At 41.9% G+C, this 17,175-nt stretch overlaps 1 protein-coding gene across 19 annotated transcripts in view; it reads left to right on the forward strand.

Annotated features, from left to right (window-relative positions):
• The first annotated feature begins 1,378 nt into the window (after nt 1-1,378).
• Cdc42bpa (CDC42 binding protein kinase alpha) overlaps nt 1,379-17,175 on the forward strand; it is a 205,887-nt gene continuing 190,090 nt past the window's right edge. For 17 of the 19 annotated variants that reach the window (XM_060364787.1, XM_060364796.1, XM_060364789.1 and 14 more), the window contains exon 1: nt 1,507-2,242. In XM_060364787.1, the coding sequence (XP_060220770.1) occupies nt 2,065-2,242 (178 nt within the window). In that variant the 5' untranslated portion in view covers nt 1,507-2,064. Of the gene's footprint in view, nt 2,243-17,175 lie in introns of all 19 variants that reach the window. The other 2 variants (XM_060364788.1, XM_060364801.1) reach the window with 2 other exon arrangements.

Raw genomic sequence — 17,175 nt, forward strand, 5'->3', positions numbered from 1 at the left:
TAACAGAAGTGCGGTGACCCAGTTTAGCTGTCTGAAAAGTAGGTTCTTCCCCCAGCATTTTGGAGGGAACTCTCTCCCCAAAACCAAGCTCCCAAAACCCCGAAAGGGCCCCACCGGCAGCAGGTGCCTCGGCCCTTCAGGGACTCGCTTTTGCTGCATTGTGCTGCCGGATAGCAGAGTGGCTCTGCGGGTACCTGGAAGTGTGCTGACAGAGGGGGCTGTAGGTTTGGTGACAGTGGCGAGCTGTCTTGGTTGGGGGAGCTGGGTAACCTTGGGTGAGGAGTAACAGGCACGGTCTAGGATCTTTCCGGTGGGGAAAACACCGGGCTGCACACTGGAAAACTTTGGGGAGTAGCAATGGGAACCTCTCCCGTTCGAGGTCCCGCAGGCGCGACGCGGATGGTGGGGCGCACCAGCCTCTGATTATTCTTCAGTCCTGGGGAGATGACACAAGTGCGGTGAATTAGGAACACGGGAGAGCGGGGCGTGGGAAAGCCGAACGCGGGCAGGGCGGGCAGGTAGCCAGCGTCGGGAGAGGCTGGGAGCCGAGGGCACCCGTGCGGGACAGACCCGGCCCCGGCCCGGCTCGGGGGTGGTCGCGGATCCCGGCGGCGAAGCGGCGGGGCGCGGTGCCCAGCGCGTGCCTGGCCGGGCCGCCCGGCCGGACCCCGCTGCCCTCGCCCTCGCCGCCGCCGCCGCAGCGCCGCGGGCCGAGGCGGTCCCCCTCCCGCGGGGCCCGGGCTCGGCTGGGCCGCAGCGCGCCGCTGGGCGCGGGGTCGGGGGGCGGGGCGCGCCGCCATCTTGGATCCGGACGGTCCGCGAGCCTCCGCCTGCGCGCCGCGGCGCCGGGAGCGGCCTCGGGGAGCCCAGGGCGCGGGCGCGGAGGCGGGCGCGAGCGGCGCGGGCGGGCGGGGGAGGCTGGCAGAGGAGGAAGGGAGTGGTTGGGAGCCGGGCTGCGGCAGCCTCCGGTCTCCTCGGCGGCGGCGGCGCCCGCCGGTCCCGCGCCTCAGCCTCCCCGCGTCCGTCAGGAAGGATGCCCTCAGCCCGGGGCCGTGAAGAAGGCAGCGGAGTCGCCGCCCGAGCCGCGCCGGCCGCCCGCGTCCTCTGAATTCGTCAGCGCAGCCCTCCCCCCGCCCCCGGCCGAGGGGCGGCGGCGGCGGCGGCCGCGGGGCGCGAGCGGGAGCCCGGGCGCTGCGCCCGGCGGCACGGCGCGGTCCCGCCGGCGGCCTCGGGCCATGGGGCGGGCTCGCGCGGCCGAGTAGCCGCCGCCCCCGGGGCCCCCCGCGCCACAGCCGCCCGCAGCCCGCCTCGTCCCCGCCGCGCCGCCGGCCAGGCCCCGGGAGGAGCCGGGAGGGAGATGACGCGTCCTCGCCGCAGTCGGCTGGCAGCCGGACTCGCCGCGGAGCCCTAGGAGGAAAGAGCCCGGGAGCGGAGGCTCGGCGCGCCCCGGGCCGCGGGAGCCGCGGCAGCCGCGTCCCCGCCGAGGACTCGCCCCGGCGCTCTCCGAGTGGAGGTTGGGAGCATTTGCAGCAGAATATTTTGGCTTTCCCTCCCCCCTCCATACATTTCCCCCTCCTCCTCCTCCTCCGAATTTTCTTCCTCCCGGGAAGTGAATTGCTGATGCCAAGGGGACTTTATTCATTAATGATGCAACCGGATTCGTTTCAGGATTATGTTGCACGAATTGAATTTTGAATGAAGGAGTTTTTTTTTTTTGAAAGAAGTGTTGACTCTTTAGTTCGTCGTACTTTTAATTATTATTTTATTTAAGTATACAATTTAATTGTGTTATTCTCTTAAAAAATATTAAATCTCTATTTTATGGAAACTTACCCTCAAGATATATATGTTTATGGATGAAATTGAAGACGCTGCCGTCAAATGAGGTGGCTGGTGTGTTGGATGTTTAATTCAGCACCGGCATTGCATGACAGTTGTTGAAATAACAAGTGGTTTATTTTATTTTATTTTTTTAAACCACGTCTTTGAAATTTTAGGTTCAGATAGTTAACAGTAGACATCGTAAGGGCAATCACAAGAAAACCAGCAGAAATCGCAGCAAACATGTCCGGAGAGGTGCGTTTGAGGCAGTTGGAGCAGTTTATTTTAGATGGGCCAGCTCAGACCAATGGGCAGTGCTTCAGTGTGGAGACCTTACTGGACATACTCATCTGTCTTTACGACGAATGCAATAATTCTCCATTGAGAAGAGAGAAGAACATTCTTGAATATCTGGAATGGGGTAAGTTTTTTTTTTTTTTATTATTCTTAACGTGTAGTGGAGTATGAGCGTTGCTAACTCTAATGAAAAATATGCATATATGTACTTAACAAAAGAACAAACGCCCATTAGCGAAGACTTTCCTTCCCTAGGGGAGAAAAGCCAGGAGTATCGCTTTCGCCTTGGTGTTGGGCCTTGTGAACTCACAGCTTTTCGGGCAGCAATGAGAGCTTTAAAACTAGTGCCGGGGTGGGCAGAGGGGACTGAGCGCAGTTGTCTCGCACATGGCAGTGTAACAGCCATTCAGCGGGAAGGTATTTGTTGGTTGGAACATTCCTTCCCAGTCTTTGGAAATCACTGGAGATGGGAGGAGATGTTGAAGTCTCTGTGTGTATTTTGGGATAACAGGAACGTGGAGGTGGTGATCAGTGTGTTTAATTTCATTTCTATATAGCACAGGCAAGGGAAACATGGGCTTTCCAAAAATTACTGGTTTCCTGAGAGAAAATAGAAATAGTGTGTGTGAAGCAGACAGTATTTGGAGAATGTTTGGCTCCACCTGCCTTAGATTTTATTCTAAAGTGATCTTGTCTACATTGGTTAGAGTTTTGCCTCCAGTTTTCTCAGTGTGGATGTGACTCAGACGGCCTGTAATTGTGGACTAGATCAGTGATGCCAGCAAAGGCTGCATGTGACCTTCAAGCTAGAAGGCTTGTCTGAGTTCCTTGAGCCTCTGATGTCACTCACTCGGTGAGTGAAGACTGGCATCCAGCAGTGGCCACCCTTGCCCAGGCTGGTAGTGAGTGGTACCATTTAGCTAGCTGGAAGGATTTAGGCCATCTAGAATTTTGTGCTGTTGAAGTACCTTTGAGCTAGCTAAATGGTTTTTATATTGAAGATCTTTATTCCCAAGAAAGCTTCATTTTCTGAAGTAAAACTTGAGTGCCCATTGTTGTTTTAGCTTTCAAATTCATTCAGAATTTGTTTCTCAGGTCAGCTCCCAATTTAAGAATGCCTACACAGAGCAATTTCAATTCTCCAATTTTCCGGTATTAGAAGATTGCTTGCTAGTAGAGTGATGTTACAAGGTTTAAAAAACTGTGAATGGAATGATTTTTTAGAAAACAGTTTGCCGGCATCATGCTGGGAATGTAAGAAATCATAAACCATTAGTCAGGCGATTTCTCTCTTGAGAGGAGGTAATTTTTATGTTGGCACTGGCATCTCCCTGACTTTTTATGTGTAGGATACAATATTTTATGAAGCATATGGAATTTTACACCTGGTGTTTCATAAACTTAGGAATTCTGTGGTGTTTCTTTTTTGAAGACTTAAAAGGTTTCAGTACTCTCAGGGTTGGAATTTGAGTACTTACGGCTCATAGTGACACTCTGGACTGGGATTATGAGAGTCATTTAATCCTTTTCATCTGCAAAACAGTAGGAGAACTCTTTGTATGTACCAGTGTCAAATATAATTTAAAATAGTGTATGATAAAAGAGAAAACTGTATTTTCTTGGTTTCCTGCTATGTAGTAGTTTTATGCTATGGAGTATTTTGACATATTATTAAAATAATCTATGTATCTTTTCTTGGATGTTTCATTTTCTATGTTTATGAAAACACTCTGTAAACATACATACATATTTACATATAAAGTAAAAAAAGGTCAAGTGTTTGGCTGCATTTACTATATTTTTTAATTTTCTCTAGGAGAGAGTCTCATGTAGCTCATGGTGGTCCTGGCTTGCTAGGTAGCTGAGGCCGGCCTTGAATCCCCAGTTTTTCTTCCTTTCCGTGCTGGCATTACTGGTATGCACTGCTGTGTGCAGATTATATCCTGCTGGGAATTGAACCAAGAGCTTCCTATCCGCTAGGCAAATACACCACCAATTGAGTTTGATCCCCAGTCCAAATTCACCCTTTTCTTACTAATTTCATGTCTTACCTTTTTAGTTGTTTGATAGATGGCATGACGAAACCCTACAGTCTCATAAACCATTACTAGAGTTTTAAAAAAGATTTATTATTTTAAACCGTGTATTTGTGTGTGGGTCTGGTGTAGGTATGTGTTGCAACTCCTGAGGAGGCACCGGACATCTGATCCCCTTGGAACTGGAGGCCGGTGGTTGTGAGCTGCCTGACAGGGGTGCTGGGAATCAAGCTCAGATCCTCTGGAAGAACTGCTTGCCCTCCAAGCTACTGAACCAACTCTTCAAGAGAAAAGCTTAACACTTAAAAAAAATTATTTGTTTTATTTTTATGTTATGATATAATTACATCATTATCTTTTTCTTCCTTCCAAACCATTCCTTAGCTGCTTTCTTTCCAATTCATAGCCTCCCTTCAGTAATTGTTTTACACACACACACACGGACTCCTAAGCACATAAATACAGCGTGCTTACTCCGCAGAATGTCTCTTATATTTCTGTTTTCAGGGCTGAAGAGTTGGTTTTGGATAACCAATTAGTGTACTCTTCCCTGGGGAAGGGAGACTAGAATTTTGCAGGAATTATTTGAGGCTCTTAAGCCTCTGGCATGTTCTTCCTTCCATAAGAATTAACGCGTGGCAGTGTTGCAAGAGATGCCTCAGGTGTTTCATTTATAGTCTTTAAGCTGTTGGGGAGCTTAGGTTAAGAATGATAGTATCTTTGTATTTAAGTATTGCAATGAATCATTCCTTCTTCACATGCATTCAGTATATTTTGGGAAATGTTCTATATCGTTCCCACTTCAATATATATATATATATATATATATAGCTATCTAGATTAGGTTATCAGACTGTGAATTGACTTCAGTTTAATTGTTCAGTGAATTATTAGTTAATAATTATTAATAATTAAATAAAATTTTGCAGTGGAAATTTACAAGACTATTAAGGTTGATTTGACAATTTAGATTTGCTTCATGATGTCATCTTTGATTTGATTTGAATCATTCAAAAAGTATTGTTTTTAAGTCTTTAAAAGACCTAGTAGTTGAAATGGAACAGTGTAGTTAAATATTCCATAATACATGCTGAATATTTGTGTTTGGTATTTGCATTAATGGAAGTACCACCTCGTGCTGCATGTCTTTACAAGGAATGATTGGTTGCTTTTAAACATGCAGTCAGATTCTGTGTGTATCACTTGGAGCAGTTTCATTTGATTCCTAGTTAGGTCCATTTCATTTCTGGAGTGGTACAGTTAATGCTTTGTCCGTAACAGCACCGTAGTGAGTGGTACCGGCACCGGTGAGAAAACCGACTACTCCAAGTCAAGTTTGCTGCTTTTCTTCTGTAGCATTTCTTGGTTTTGGTGCTGACGAGAGGGAGAAAAGTAGATCAGGAGAGAGGAAGAAGGGATTAAGTCAGTGAGTTCTAGCTCCAGGGGATAAAACCACCTTAAGACCATAGGTCACTTCTGAGCTTAATAATGTATATTATTGTCTGGTCACAGCAAGCAAGATTTGAAAGCTTTCTTTCTTTGGTTTTTGAGTTTTTGGAAAGATTATGGTTTCTGTGTTTGTTTATATAGTTTGGATGTCTGAAGCAGAACTCGTCAGCTCCAGTGGAGCGATAAGGGTAAAATAGTGGTGACGTGAACTGATGTGTCAGTGATGACTAATACATTCGCTGCTCATAAAGTTGGTTTCCCTCTGCTTCTAAATGGGAAATTTGAATGTTAAGGAATTACCAATTTATTTAAAAAGTAGATGTAGGATAATACTCGGTACAGAAGGAACTGCCAGGGTTCTCTCTATGCCGATTACTTTGGCATGCTCTCTGATCTTTATTTTATAACATTTCATGTAAGTTACTGTTCATTGATTTTATAGCTTATTTATTCAGATTGTATGTTACCCTTATAAAATAGTCTGTTTATTAGACTTATTACTAGGTCACATCAGCAGTATTATGGGATAAGCATTTCCTTTTATTAGAATGGCTTTATTTTATATTTTTATTTTTGTTTTTGTTTTTGTTTTTTTTTTTTGAGACAGGGTTTCTCTGGGTAGCCCTGGCTGTCCTGGAACTCACTCTGTAGACCAGGCTGGCCTTGAACCATGAGAGCTGCCTGCCTCTTCCTCCCAAGTGCTGGGATCAAAGATGTGCATCACCATAACCTGGCATAGAGTAGTTTTAAAGATTATTCTCATTTTTTCTTGTATGAGCTGGAATAGTGATGGTTTGACTGAAAGGAACTGAGTAATTTCTAGAATACTTGGTTCTTTATGTCTACTGTTTTTCACTGTTAACTATTCCTGAGTAGAATTATTTATCATACAGAATTGTTAAGATATTCGTTGAATACAGTTGATTAAATTAATTTTTAAATAAATTCATTTGGGATCATTGTAATGTGTTTAAAATATAGGTAGAACACTTGTTTCTTTTACACTGGTCATGTAATACTCTGTTGTAAGAATGGGTATGGTTTATCTGAACAGTGTGATAGGTGACAGGAGCAAACTCAATAAGTGATAGGTTGATGCACCATTTTTTCCTCCTTCCTCCTTTCTCTCTTTCCTTTCTGCCCATTTCTTTCTCAGGTAGTTGCCAAATAATATTGGTTACTGCAATAACTTGTAATATTGATTACTTGATTAATAAGCAGTTTAAAATTATAATGTGTTATGAGTGAGAACAGGGTGTCCAGATTAGCATTAAGAATTTTAGAACTATTTCATATGGAAGCAAGGTATACCTTATGAAAGCAGTGTGAAAATAAATACTGTAATATGCTGGGTGTTTTATAAACTGTTCTGTAAATCTTAGGCCTTGATTACTTTACATGGTGATCCCAGTTTGCTTTAGGGTAAAAAGCTATTCAGATTTTTTCTTGTTTGGTAGACTTACTGACAGGAAATTGTGTGTAAAGCTTGTTCTTTTTCATCCAGTTGGTTGTGATAGTTTTAAAAACCAATATATAAAGTTTGACGAGCCTTTAAAGTTAGGCTAGAATAGAAAACATTCAAGTTCATCACACACAGAAAGAGTAAATATTGGTATGCAAAGCATTTGTGGGTTCCTGTATTTTTACTCTTATATCTTATAGCTTGAGACCAGAGGAGCTTAGGATGTTGTGTAGGTGCATATATATACAGATATATGCATATATTTGCATATATGTTAGCTAATAGTGAAAATATTAGAAACATGGTTTCTATTTTCAGAAAGGACATTTAATAGATTCAGGACAACAAATAGATAATTTAATGAGGGGGACTGTACATATGGACAAGATTTGGGGAACAAGATAGGAGGGTGAGAGAGAGGAAAAGGAGAGCTTGGGCTAGGGAGAGGATGAGATTGAGTGGCCAGAGGGAGGGTGAGTGAGAGCAGTTCCATTCTGTTCCTCAGGTGCTGCTTCAGACTTATGGAATGATTGGCTGTTTTTAATTTAGAAGAATATACTGGTTATAAGAATTAACCTCGGGGCTGGAGAGAGGGCTCAGTGGTTAAGAGGACTGCCTGCTCTTCCAGAGGACCCAGCTTCAATTCCCAGCACCCACATAACAGCTCACAACTGTCTCTAACTCCAGTGTCCGACACCCTCACACAGACACATGCAGGCAGAACACCAGTGTACACATACACACAAAACATCAGTGTTTGGCACTTAAATTTTTTTTTGTTCCAATGTTTTTTATTATATATTTTTATTCACTTTACATCTTTGTTGTAGCCCCATCCTACCTTCCCTTCTAGTCCCACCCTCCCTTCCTCTCCCCGTCCCCTTTTCCTCAGAAAAGGTTTGCTCCCTTTCCCATCCACCCCAGCTCATCAGGCTGCATCAGGACTGAGCTTGTCCTCTTCTCCTGTGGCCTGACAAGACAGTCCCACCGGGGGGGATGTGATAAAAAAGCTGGCAAATGAGTCCAAGTCCCATGCAGTCCCCGCTTCCCTTACTAGAGGACCCACACGAATCCTAAGTTGAGGGGGTCAACTCAAGCAGAGACTCCTGGTAGAAGAGGGCATAGAGACTGAAGGAGACACCCTCTAACTAGACTAGTCTAGCAGACGGAGGGGAACACCAACCCACCCACAAAAACTTTGACCCAAAATTTACCCAAAATTTACCTACAAGATGTGCAGGGGAAAAGATAGAGTAGATAGAGCAGAGATTTGTTTCGCCTAACCAATGCCTGCCAACCAAAGGCTTTCATACTAAAAAAAAAAAAAAAAGTTATTGCCTCTTTTATTTTCTTTTTGTGGCAATGATTAACTTTCATTGATTGTCAGAGGTGTATTATTAGCTTTTGAACTTGAGGGATAAATGGTAATGTCTTGGCTCTTTGTTCCTATTCCAGGTCAACTTGTGAGAATTAGTTTTCTCATTCTTGTCACTCAGAGACTGTCAGTGAAAATGACTTCATGTTTAAGTATTGGAGACCATGAATTACTCAGCTGTTTTTGCTGAATCTGCCTAAGTTAAGCAGTTCTTTCTAAAATCACTTCTTTTTCACTGACCTGCACTCGTAAGGATAAGCTATTGCAAACACAAGTGTGAGTGTCCTTTGATGTTACTGCATAGGAAACTGCTCTCAGGATGCAGAGGTCTCTCTTCTTCCCACCGATGCTGCTCAGAGCTTTGGGCTGCCCTTCTCCCCAGCTCTCACCCTTTGCAGGGCAGTTTTCATGTCTTTTTCAATCAGCTGGTGAGAATGGCTAGCCCTCAGTTGGTCAGCCTCTCATCTTGGATCTGCCACTGGTATAGAGCTGCATTTGGCTTTCATCGGAACAGGGACCACAAGGAGCTGGCTCCTCATTCTCAAAACCACAATTTGTCTTTGAGTTCTTCTCTGAACTGTTGCTTCTATTTTCAAATCAGAGCTTCTTTATCTAGTTTTCTTCTCTAGTTTCAAAGGGTGTTCCTTAAATTCATGGGCTGTTACTAAGTTCTCTCTCTCTCTCTCTCTCTGTTTGTGTGTAGCTTGGAAGTTTGGAAAATTAACTCAGATATAATTTAACTGAAACACTGCAGGTTGTCCTAGAATTTATAAAGTTTATCAGATTCCATTATCATTGTTTTGAAGACCGTCTGTAGGGTAGATGGCACATATTCTAATGCATATTTATAGGGAAGCATTGTTTCTTTTTAACTTTTTGTTGGAGTTAGAAGGAAATTTTGAGAAAATTGTGGTTTGGAAAGAGAATCTAGCTTTGTGTAAGTTGTATTTTTAATTAGTGCCTATAGACTTACAATTGTGTGTGTAAAAGTCACATGGTCTGAGAGATAAACTTAATCATGGTGAAATAGTAGTGATGTTGTTGGTGGAATTCCATTTGAGAAACACAGTGCTCAAAGTGGAATTGGATGGTCTACTGGTGAGCCTGTGCTGTCTCCTGGGATGACTGACATGTTTCTAAGACATCCTTCTGGTTCTAATTGAGCTTACTCTCCATGTAGAGGCATTTATACAACATTAAACACAGAAATTCTCACTTTGCTTTTATAGCTTCAGTTACTATAATTTTAACATGTTACAAAACTTTGTATCTGAAAATATTTTGTTCATTATGATGTTTAGGGAAGAAAATGCCTTGAACTCTTGCAAATTTCATAACCCATTGTGTTTGTTTTTTTCCCCCAGGGTAATAGTGTTTTAGTTAAGCAGTTGGTTTCTGTGATCTCAATTGTGTGAGAACTTTTATTATTGTGTATAATGGTGTATGCATTTCAAGTGTCAGCATTTATTTATTTACATGTATTATAAGGAAACCAGACTATCACTCCTCTTTATTAAGGAGAAACCTATGCATAACTGGTGTTATTTTGACAGCGTGTGAACAGCTGGAACTTTGTGATTACTGTAAAGTTTTATTCTAAGTTTTAGCATGGCAGATAATAATAATGCTACAGATAATAATAGCAATCAACTTGATTGCTCAAAAACAAGTGAAGAGCTTTGGATTTAGACTGAATCCTTTAATTATTGGCTAGGTGATCTAGGCAAGTCACTTAACTTCTTGAATCAGTGTTACATCAGCTGTAAAGAAGTGGACATTATTGCTATACTTTGCCAAAAGATGAAAGCCAGTTTAGAAGTTTACCCATCAATCATATGAAAGAAGGGGAGTTAGTATGATGGGGAAAGGACAGGAGCTCCACAAGGACCAAATATATCTGGGCACAGGGTCTTTTCTGAGACTGACATTCAACCAAGGACCATGTATGGATATAACCTAGAACCTCTGCTCGGATGTAGCCTGTGGTAGCTCAGTAACCAATTGGTTTCCCATAGTGAGGGGAACAAGGACTATTTCTAACAGGAACTCAATGGCTGGCTCTTTGACCTCCCCAACCTCCAAGGGAGGAGCAGTCCTGTTAGGCCACAGAGGAAGGCTTTGCAGCCAGTCCTGAAGATACCTGATAAAACAGGATCGGATGAATGGGGAGGAGGTCCCCCCATCAGTAGACTTGGAAAGGGGCACGATGGAGATGAGGGAGGGGGGGTGGGATTGGGAGGGAATGAAGGAGTGGGATACAGAGTTAATAAAATGTAACTGATAAGAAAAAAATAAAATAAAATAAAAAGAAGTTTTCCCATCATTTAGAATTTATTTTCTTGGTTTCAGTCCCATTCTGATTTTTTCTTTTTTGATGCAGGGTCTCATGGGGTCTTTGAATTTATTATGACCTTGAACTTCTGATTGTCTTGCCTCTGTTTCTGAAGTGCTAGGGTTAGAGGTGTGAAGTACCATGTTTGCTTTACATTGTGCTTGGAATTGAATCCAGGAACTTGTGTAGATGCTATATCCTCATTTATATCCCCAGCTTTCATTCTGATATTTAAATTTCTGTTCTATTTAGCATTAAAATAAAGGTAGAACTAAAATGCTACTTTGGGGATTAAATTCAAGCTAGTGTAAAGTAGTACTAATTAAAGGATATTAATAAATTTACTTAACTATCAATAAACATTTGTATCTTCTAGATAGTATCTTATTAAATTATTGTTATTACTTTTAAATTTTATTTAATTGTATGTGTGTGGATGGTAAGCATGCCTGTGCACCATGGAGGCCAGAGGAGGGCATCAGATCCTCTAAAATTATATTTATTGAAGGTGTCTTTCTCTGCAAGGCTATGCAAACAATCTTAGGTATTCTTCTAGGATATTTTACATTAGATTTTTTGTTCTTTTTAGCTAAGCTATTAGGGGGTTAAACAGTAAGCTGATACACGGTCTTTTCCAACTCCAGTCACAGCCATTATGCTGTAACTAGTAACACTTTACTTTTGTATTTGTATGCCTTCAATCTGCAAATTAGTGGTAGAGTTCTCAACCTCAACTCAGAAGGTTAAAATTCTTACTGATGTGTTGTTCATGTAATACCTTTTATGGACTAAAATTAGGCAGCACCCATGGATTCATGTGGTCTTTCAGTAACTATGAAGAAAATGAACACTCCACAAGTATTTCCTAAACTGGATTTTAAGAGACATACTGGATATTCCACAAATTATGGGTTAATTGGATATGTAAGGCTCTGGAGACATGCCTTTTTAGTTTATCATAGAAAAAGTTTCAAAAAGCTCTGCGCAGAAGCCTTAACTTTGTTGTGCACAGTTGTCCCAGATCACTCTAACTGGAACTGTGAGGAGAGCACTGACTGAACTTGGGGCACTGTGGCCACGTTAGGAAACCATAGGCGATGTCCAGAGTCTTTCAGCAGGTTTGGGAAAAGCACATTTTATTTTTAAATATTGTCACAGTGCACGAGAGCACAAACACAGGTAAGGGTTTGGCTCATTTCCGTCATCTAGACACCAGTGTAGCAGAGTTTAAGCTGGGGTGGAATACAGCCTCAGACAGGAAGAGCCGACTGTGTTGCAGAGTTCCGACACGCAGCTTCTGGTTGGCAGAGCTGCTTCTCTAACCTTGTGCTGGTTGTCTTCTCAGTAAAGCATGGTCATCTTCTAGTCGCTGGTTCAGAGAAACTGCATGAAATGGAACAAAGAGAATTGGATTTTTATGAGAACTTTGTAAAAATGGTGTAATTGTCCAGTTATAGCAAGAACCTTGTCCTTCCTTAAGTGTCAGCACTTCCTCGGGGTGGCTAATACCTCAAGTAACCCATATCTGGTCAAAAGTCGTCAGCAGTACTTCGAAGTGTTCTGTGCTCAGATGTAAAAAAATTCCTGCTTAACGTGACGAAAGCCCCAATTTGAAATTCCATTGCTAACTCCCTGGGGTTTTGTCCTGACCAAAAATGTTACCATAAAGAAACATTTAAAGTAGACCGAGAGCTCAGGTGTTTGGTGAACCTGACATATTAATGTAGTACCAGAAAGCATTTTCATACTGTACACTTATATTTTCTTACAGTTTATGGTTAGAAACACAGTCTTTGCAAAATGAGCATGATTTCTGTTTCTAACTTTTAAAGCTGCATGCCTTTGTAATGTGTCGTCCTTTCTGACTGGTGCGTGCTAAGCTAACAGCTCCTTCCAGAAGTCCATTACCGAGCTTGAGATTGTGATTGATGTTATCATCATGTTTCTTTTGTGTCTATAACTGTGAGGTAGTATCCGTTAGGAACAGCATCTCATGTTGTCCTGGTTTTATTCTGTTTCTGTGCACCTGGCTTGATTTACTTGTGAATATAGGTTTATACATTGCGGGGTCTTACTGTTTTTCACATCAGATAGCAAGTGGCCTTTAACATTATGTATCTCTAACTTGAAAGTATGTTCTTATATGTCCTGGTGGAATTTCATAAAACACGTAAATTTATTTGTGATTTCATGATTTGCCTCCTCCTCTTTTTTTTTTTTGCCTTGGCTGTCCTGGAACTCACATAGACCAGGCTGGCCTCAAACTCAGAGATATACCTGTCTCTGCCTTCTGAGTGCTGGGATTAAAGGCATGTGCCACCACTGCCTTGCTTATACATGATTTTAAAATCATGCTCAGTATCTTCCAGTCACCATGGATAGCTTTTCAGGATAGTTTCATTTAAACTACTTAGCATGCTACATACTTTGTCTTTTCTTTCTTTTTTTAGAGGTGTGGTTTCTCTGTGTAGCTTGATTGGCCTTGACTTGTGCTCCATCTACCCCGAGTGCTAGAATCACAGGCATGTGTACCTACAGCACAGCTTTCATATACTTATCTATCCATTAGATATTAACCTTAAAAAATTTTTAATTTAACAATTGTATAAAACTGTACAAAAATTGCACGTATAGTATACTTTTCCCCCAAACCATGAGACTAATCTGTCTACTGATGTTCGTGCCTTCTCAATGCATTTGTGTGCATATCTACATACTTTTACATGACCATCATACAGCTTTGAAATCAAGAAACTGACACTGATGAGACACTGTCATTTGGATTTTAGAATCTTCATTTTAGTTTATCGGTTGATATAATGATTTTTCTACAGCAAAGGAATTCAGTCTGGAGTCCTGTGTCACATGTGGATATGAAAATGCATTGTTGGTTGAGTCAGGTCTTTAGGTTTTTTCTTGACTTTCACAACGTGGGCTCTTTTGAAGATTGCAAGACATTTGCAATAACCCCATTTGGATATTCTTCACAGATTTAGACAAAACCTTGTTAGTATCACGGAAATGATACGGTGCTCTTCTGGCTGCATCTTGTCAAAGGAGGCGCAGATTTCATGCTGCCTTATAACATGTTATGCTGGCATTCACCAGGTTTCTTCACTGTAGTTATTCTTTGGGTGAGGTGTGGTGGCACATGCCTGTAATCTTAACACCAAAGGGGCTGACACAGGAGGATCATGAATGAAAGCCCTGCTGGGCTGTGTAAGTGAATTTGAGGCTAGCCAGAGCAACTTAGTGAGCCCTGTTTTAATAACAGTAATATGAAATAAAACAAACCAACCAACCAAAATCATGACAAAACAAGTTACTTTTTTCCCTTTGTAACTGTTGGAGAGGTATCTTAAATTTTTTTTTTTTATCTCATTAAGTTGTTCTCATACATAGAATGGCTTATGGTTTCTTGTGTTACTCATTAGGTTAGAACGCTTTACTACACATTAGTAGAGGAATTACCCAAGTGCTTCAGGAAAGAACAAATTGTACTGTACCCACATTTTTTCTATATTTGGAATGTTTCAAATAAAAAAAGTGAAAACATGATTAGGGAAGTAGACAAGGGCCATAAATGAATTGTATGTGCCATACTCAGAGGGTGAAATGCTATCCTGAAAGCTGTCAGTAGTAGCTTTCTATATTGAGGCTTGGCTTGACCCAGGTTTAGTCAATATGGGCTCCTTCAAATTGGCTTGTGTGTCCTTTGACATGTCCCATGACTTCTTGAGTACTTTCTTGCCTTCTGGGGTAACAAGATAGGCTTGTTCTGTTCCTTCGTTGACCCTGCCTTGGAATCAGCAAGTTTTCAAGGACTCCTGGCACCTTTTAGTAGAGGAACTTAACTCTGTAGGAGACAGGATGAGGTTTGCCTCCTGTGTACCCACTGCTTTAGTGGACAAAGCTGTTCTCCGTTAGTCCATCCAGATCTGCTGCACTATCTAGTCATCTACCTGTTCCATGTGTATATTGATATCTGTATTTCAAATCATGTACTTTGGTAGGTACTTGTTTCTGTCAGATTATATAGAAAAGATAATTAATTTGCACCATTATCCCTAATTCTAACACTACAGGGTTCATTCTAGTTTTTTTGTTTGTTTGTTTTGTTTTTCCATATTGTAAATTTCCTTACCAGCAGTCAGAAGTGTGGATCCTGTTATCTTTCACATATTTATGACACACACACACACACAGCGAGTACATGTATGTAGGTGAATGCAGGTGAGTGCATGTACTCTTTAGGAGGCTAGAGGCCTCAGCTCCCCCAGGAGCTGGCATTAAAGGCCACTGTGAGGCACTTGCTGTAGGTGCTGGAAGTTGGTCTCCGCTCCTCTGCGGGAGCAGTACTTGCTTCTAAGTGCTGCGCAGCTCCGTTTATTTACTTACGAGATCAGTCTGTGAGGATTTAAGTGGCCTTTCATCAATACTCCCCTCCCTCATCCAGACAGTCTGTTCACTGTGCTGGATTGTTGTTCTCCTCGCAAAGCCATACTCCTCACCTTGCGTTGTCTGACCACCGCACCAGACTTGTCTCTTCACCCCTGTTCCCCAGGCTCTGACATTCCAGTGCCTGTAGCCCTTTGTGCATGTCTGTACATGAGCTCAGCTCATGTACATGTGACTTTTTTTTGCTTTACTTTGTTCTGCCGTGCCCACTGGCTTTAGGTGTGGATTGTTCAGCAAGTAGGAATGACTATTTACCTAGGACATGCCTCTTTTTAGAATAGGAACACGGTATGAGAAAGGTTTCATTAAATGACTTTGTGGTATGAACATCGTGGAGTGAATTTACACAAACTTAAGATGCGTAGGATGTCAGCAGAAGACATAGTCATATGGGACCACTATTGTAGATGTCTGTCATCAAGCAGTGCTTATCTGTATACATACATTTATATGTATAATTTTATTTATATGATTTTTTTTTGAGATAGAGTCTCACTAAAAAGACTAAGCTAGTTTTGAGCTCAGCTCCACTTCTTTCCCTCCCAGCTTTTGGAATGCCCAGCTTTCCCTACTCACTCAAAAATTAAAAAAAAAACAAAACCCTTTAAAGATTTAGATAATATAACAGTCTTTTTGATGCATATCCTCTGAGCTTTAAAAAATGCAGAGTCATGGGACAACTAATATGGCTAAAGTACAGGGCAGCGTGCATTGGCCCCACAGTTCTCTTGGGCTGCCCTTTTGTGCTACACTCAGCGCTTATTTAGCTAGACGGAAAACTGTTAGTAATGAAGGAATGTCTGCTTAGTCCGGGGAGGCTTTACATCCTGGTAATGTTTTTTTTTAAATTCTTTTTAAAGACAAGTCTAACTTCCCGTGCCTTTCATAGCAAATGCATGGGATATAGCAGATTTAGCAATGCCCTCTTAGTTTTTATACCCAAGGCTAAGAGCCATCTATCTTTCTAATCTTGAAATGCTGCTTGAAAATTATGCCAGAAAATTGTTATTTCTTTTATTTATCCTGCTTTATTTCAAAAGTTATTTTTTTTCCTTTAAAAAAAAATCTAATTTTAATGGCCAAATGAAGATTCAGAAGTGATGGTTTATGATTTTCCTTCATAGCAGTTGACAGTCTATAAATAAGTGCTTAGTAGAATGAGGTAAAGAAAAAGAGTAAGGACCAGGGTAAAATGCAAATAGTCCAATTTGTTAATCAATGTTTTCTTTCATTTTATATTTAACTTTATTTGCACTGTAACCTGAATAAACTGCAGAGCCTAGTATTGATGAATTGAACATATAAGTAGAATTTCATTTTCTCTGCAACCCTACTGAAACAATAATAAAGATTTTTAATCATAACTGTTCTGAAATGAGAAGAACAGGGAAGGAGACCTGAAGCAGTTTTGTTTGTGAGGGTGAAAACATGATTGACACTGACTCCAGAGGTCTGAGAACATTGTATTCCAAGTTAGCATTCGTGGAAGCTGAGGACCCACCCAGTTACACTGGCAGAAGCTAACAGAAGTGGAGTGATTATAAAGGTTGAGATGTGGGCCCGGCTGAGACAGAGGGACCAATTAAAGCTGTTCGGAGGTGGGGAGTCTAGAGCTACTGCTCTCTTTCTGTGGACAGGCTGCTCATGCTCAGTAAATCGACCTCTTCTGGGTTAAGTGACACCAGGCATAGAACAGTGCAGGCATCAAATGCTGGACATCCGGGGAAGCATTTAAAGTTGCTTAGAAAATGAAGCAAATTGAAAAAGAGCTGTTACGTATAGTGGGACTTTTGAACCCGTTAGCAGTACAAATAATGACACAGAGGCTTTTTAATATTTTGAAGCTTAGGCCTTTAGCGGCACAGATTCCCAGTCTAGCTTAACGTGACGAATCCTGGCACTACATCATGCTGTGTAGCAGGCTATACTTCTCTGCTCCTGTTCA

This window comes from Meriones unguiculatus, chromosome 11 (assembly GCF_030254825.1).
Source record: "Meriones unguiculatus strain TT.TT164.6M chromosome 11, Bangor_MerUng_6.1, whole genome shotgun sequence".
In the NCBI taxonomy this organism is placed as follows: domain Eukaryota; kingdom Metazoa; phylum Chordata; class Mammalia; order Rodentia; family Muridae; genus Meriones; species Meriones unguiculatus.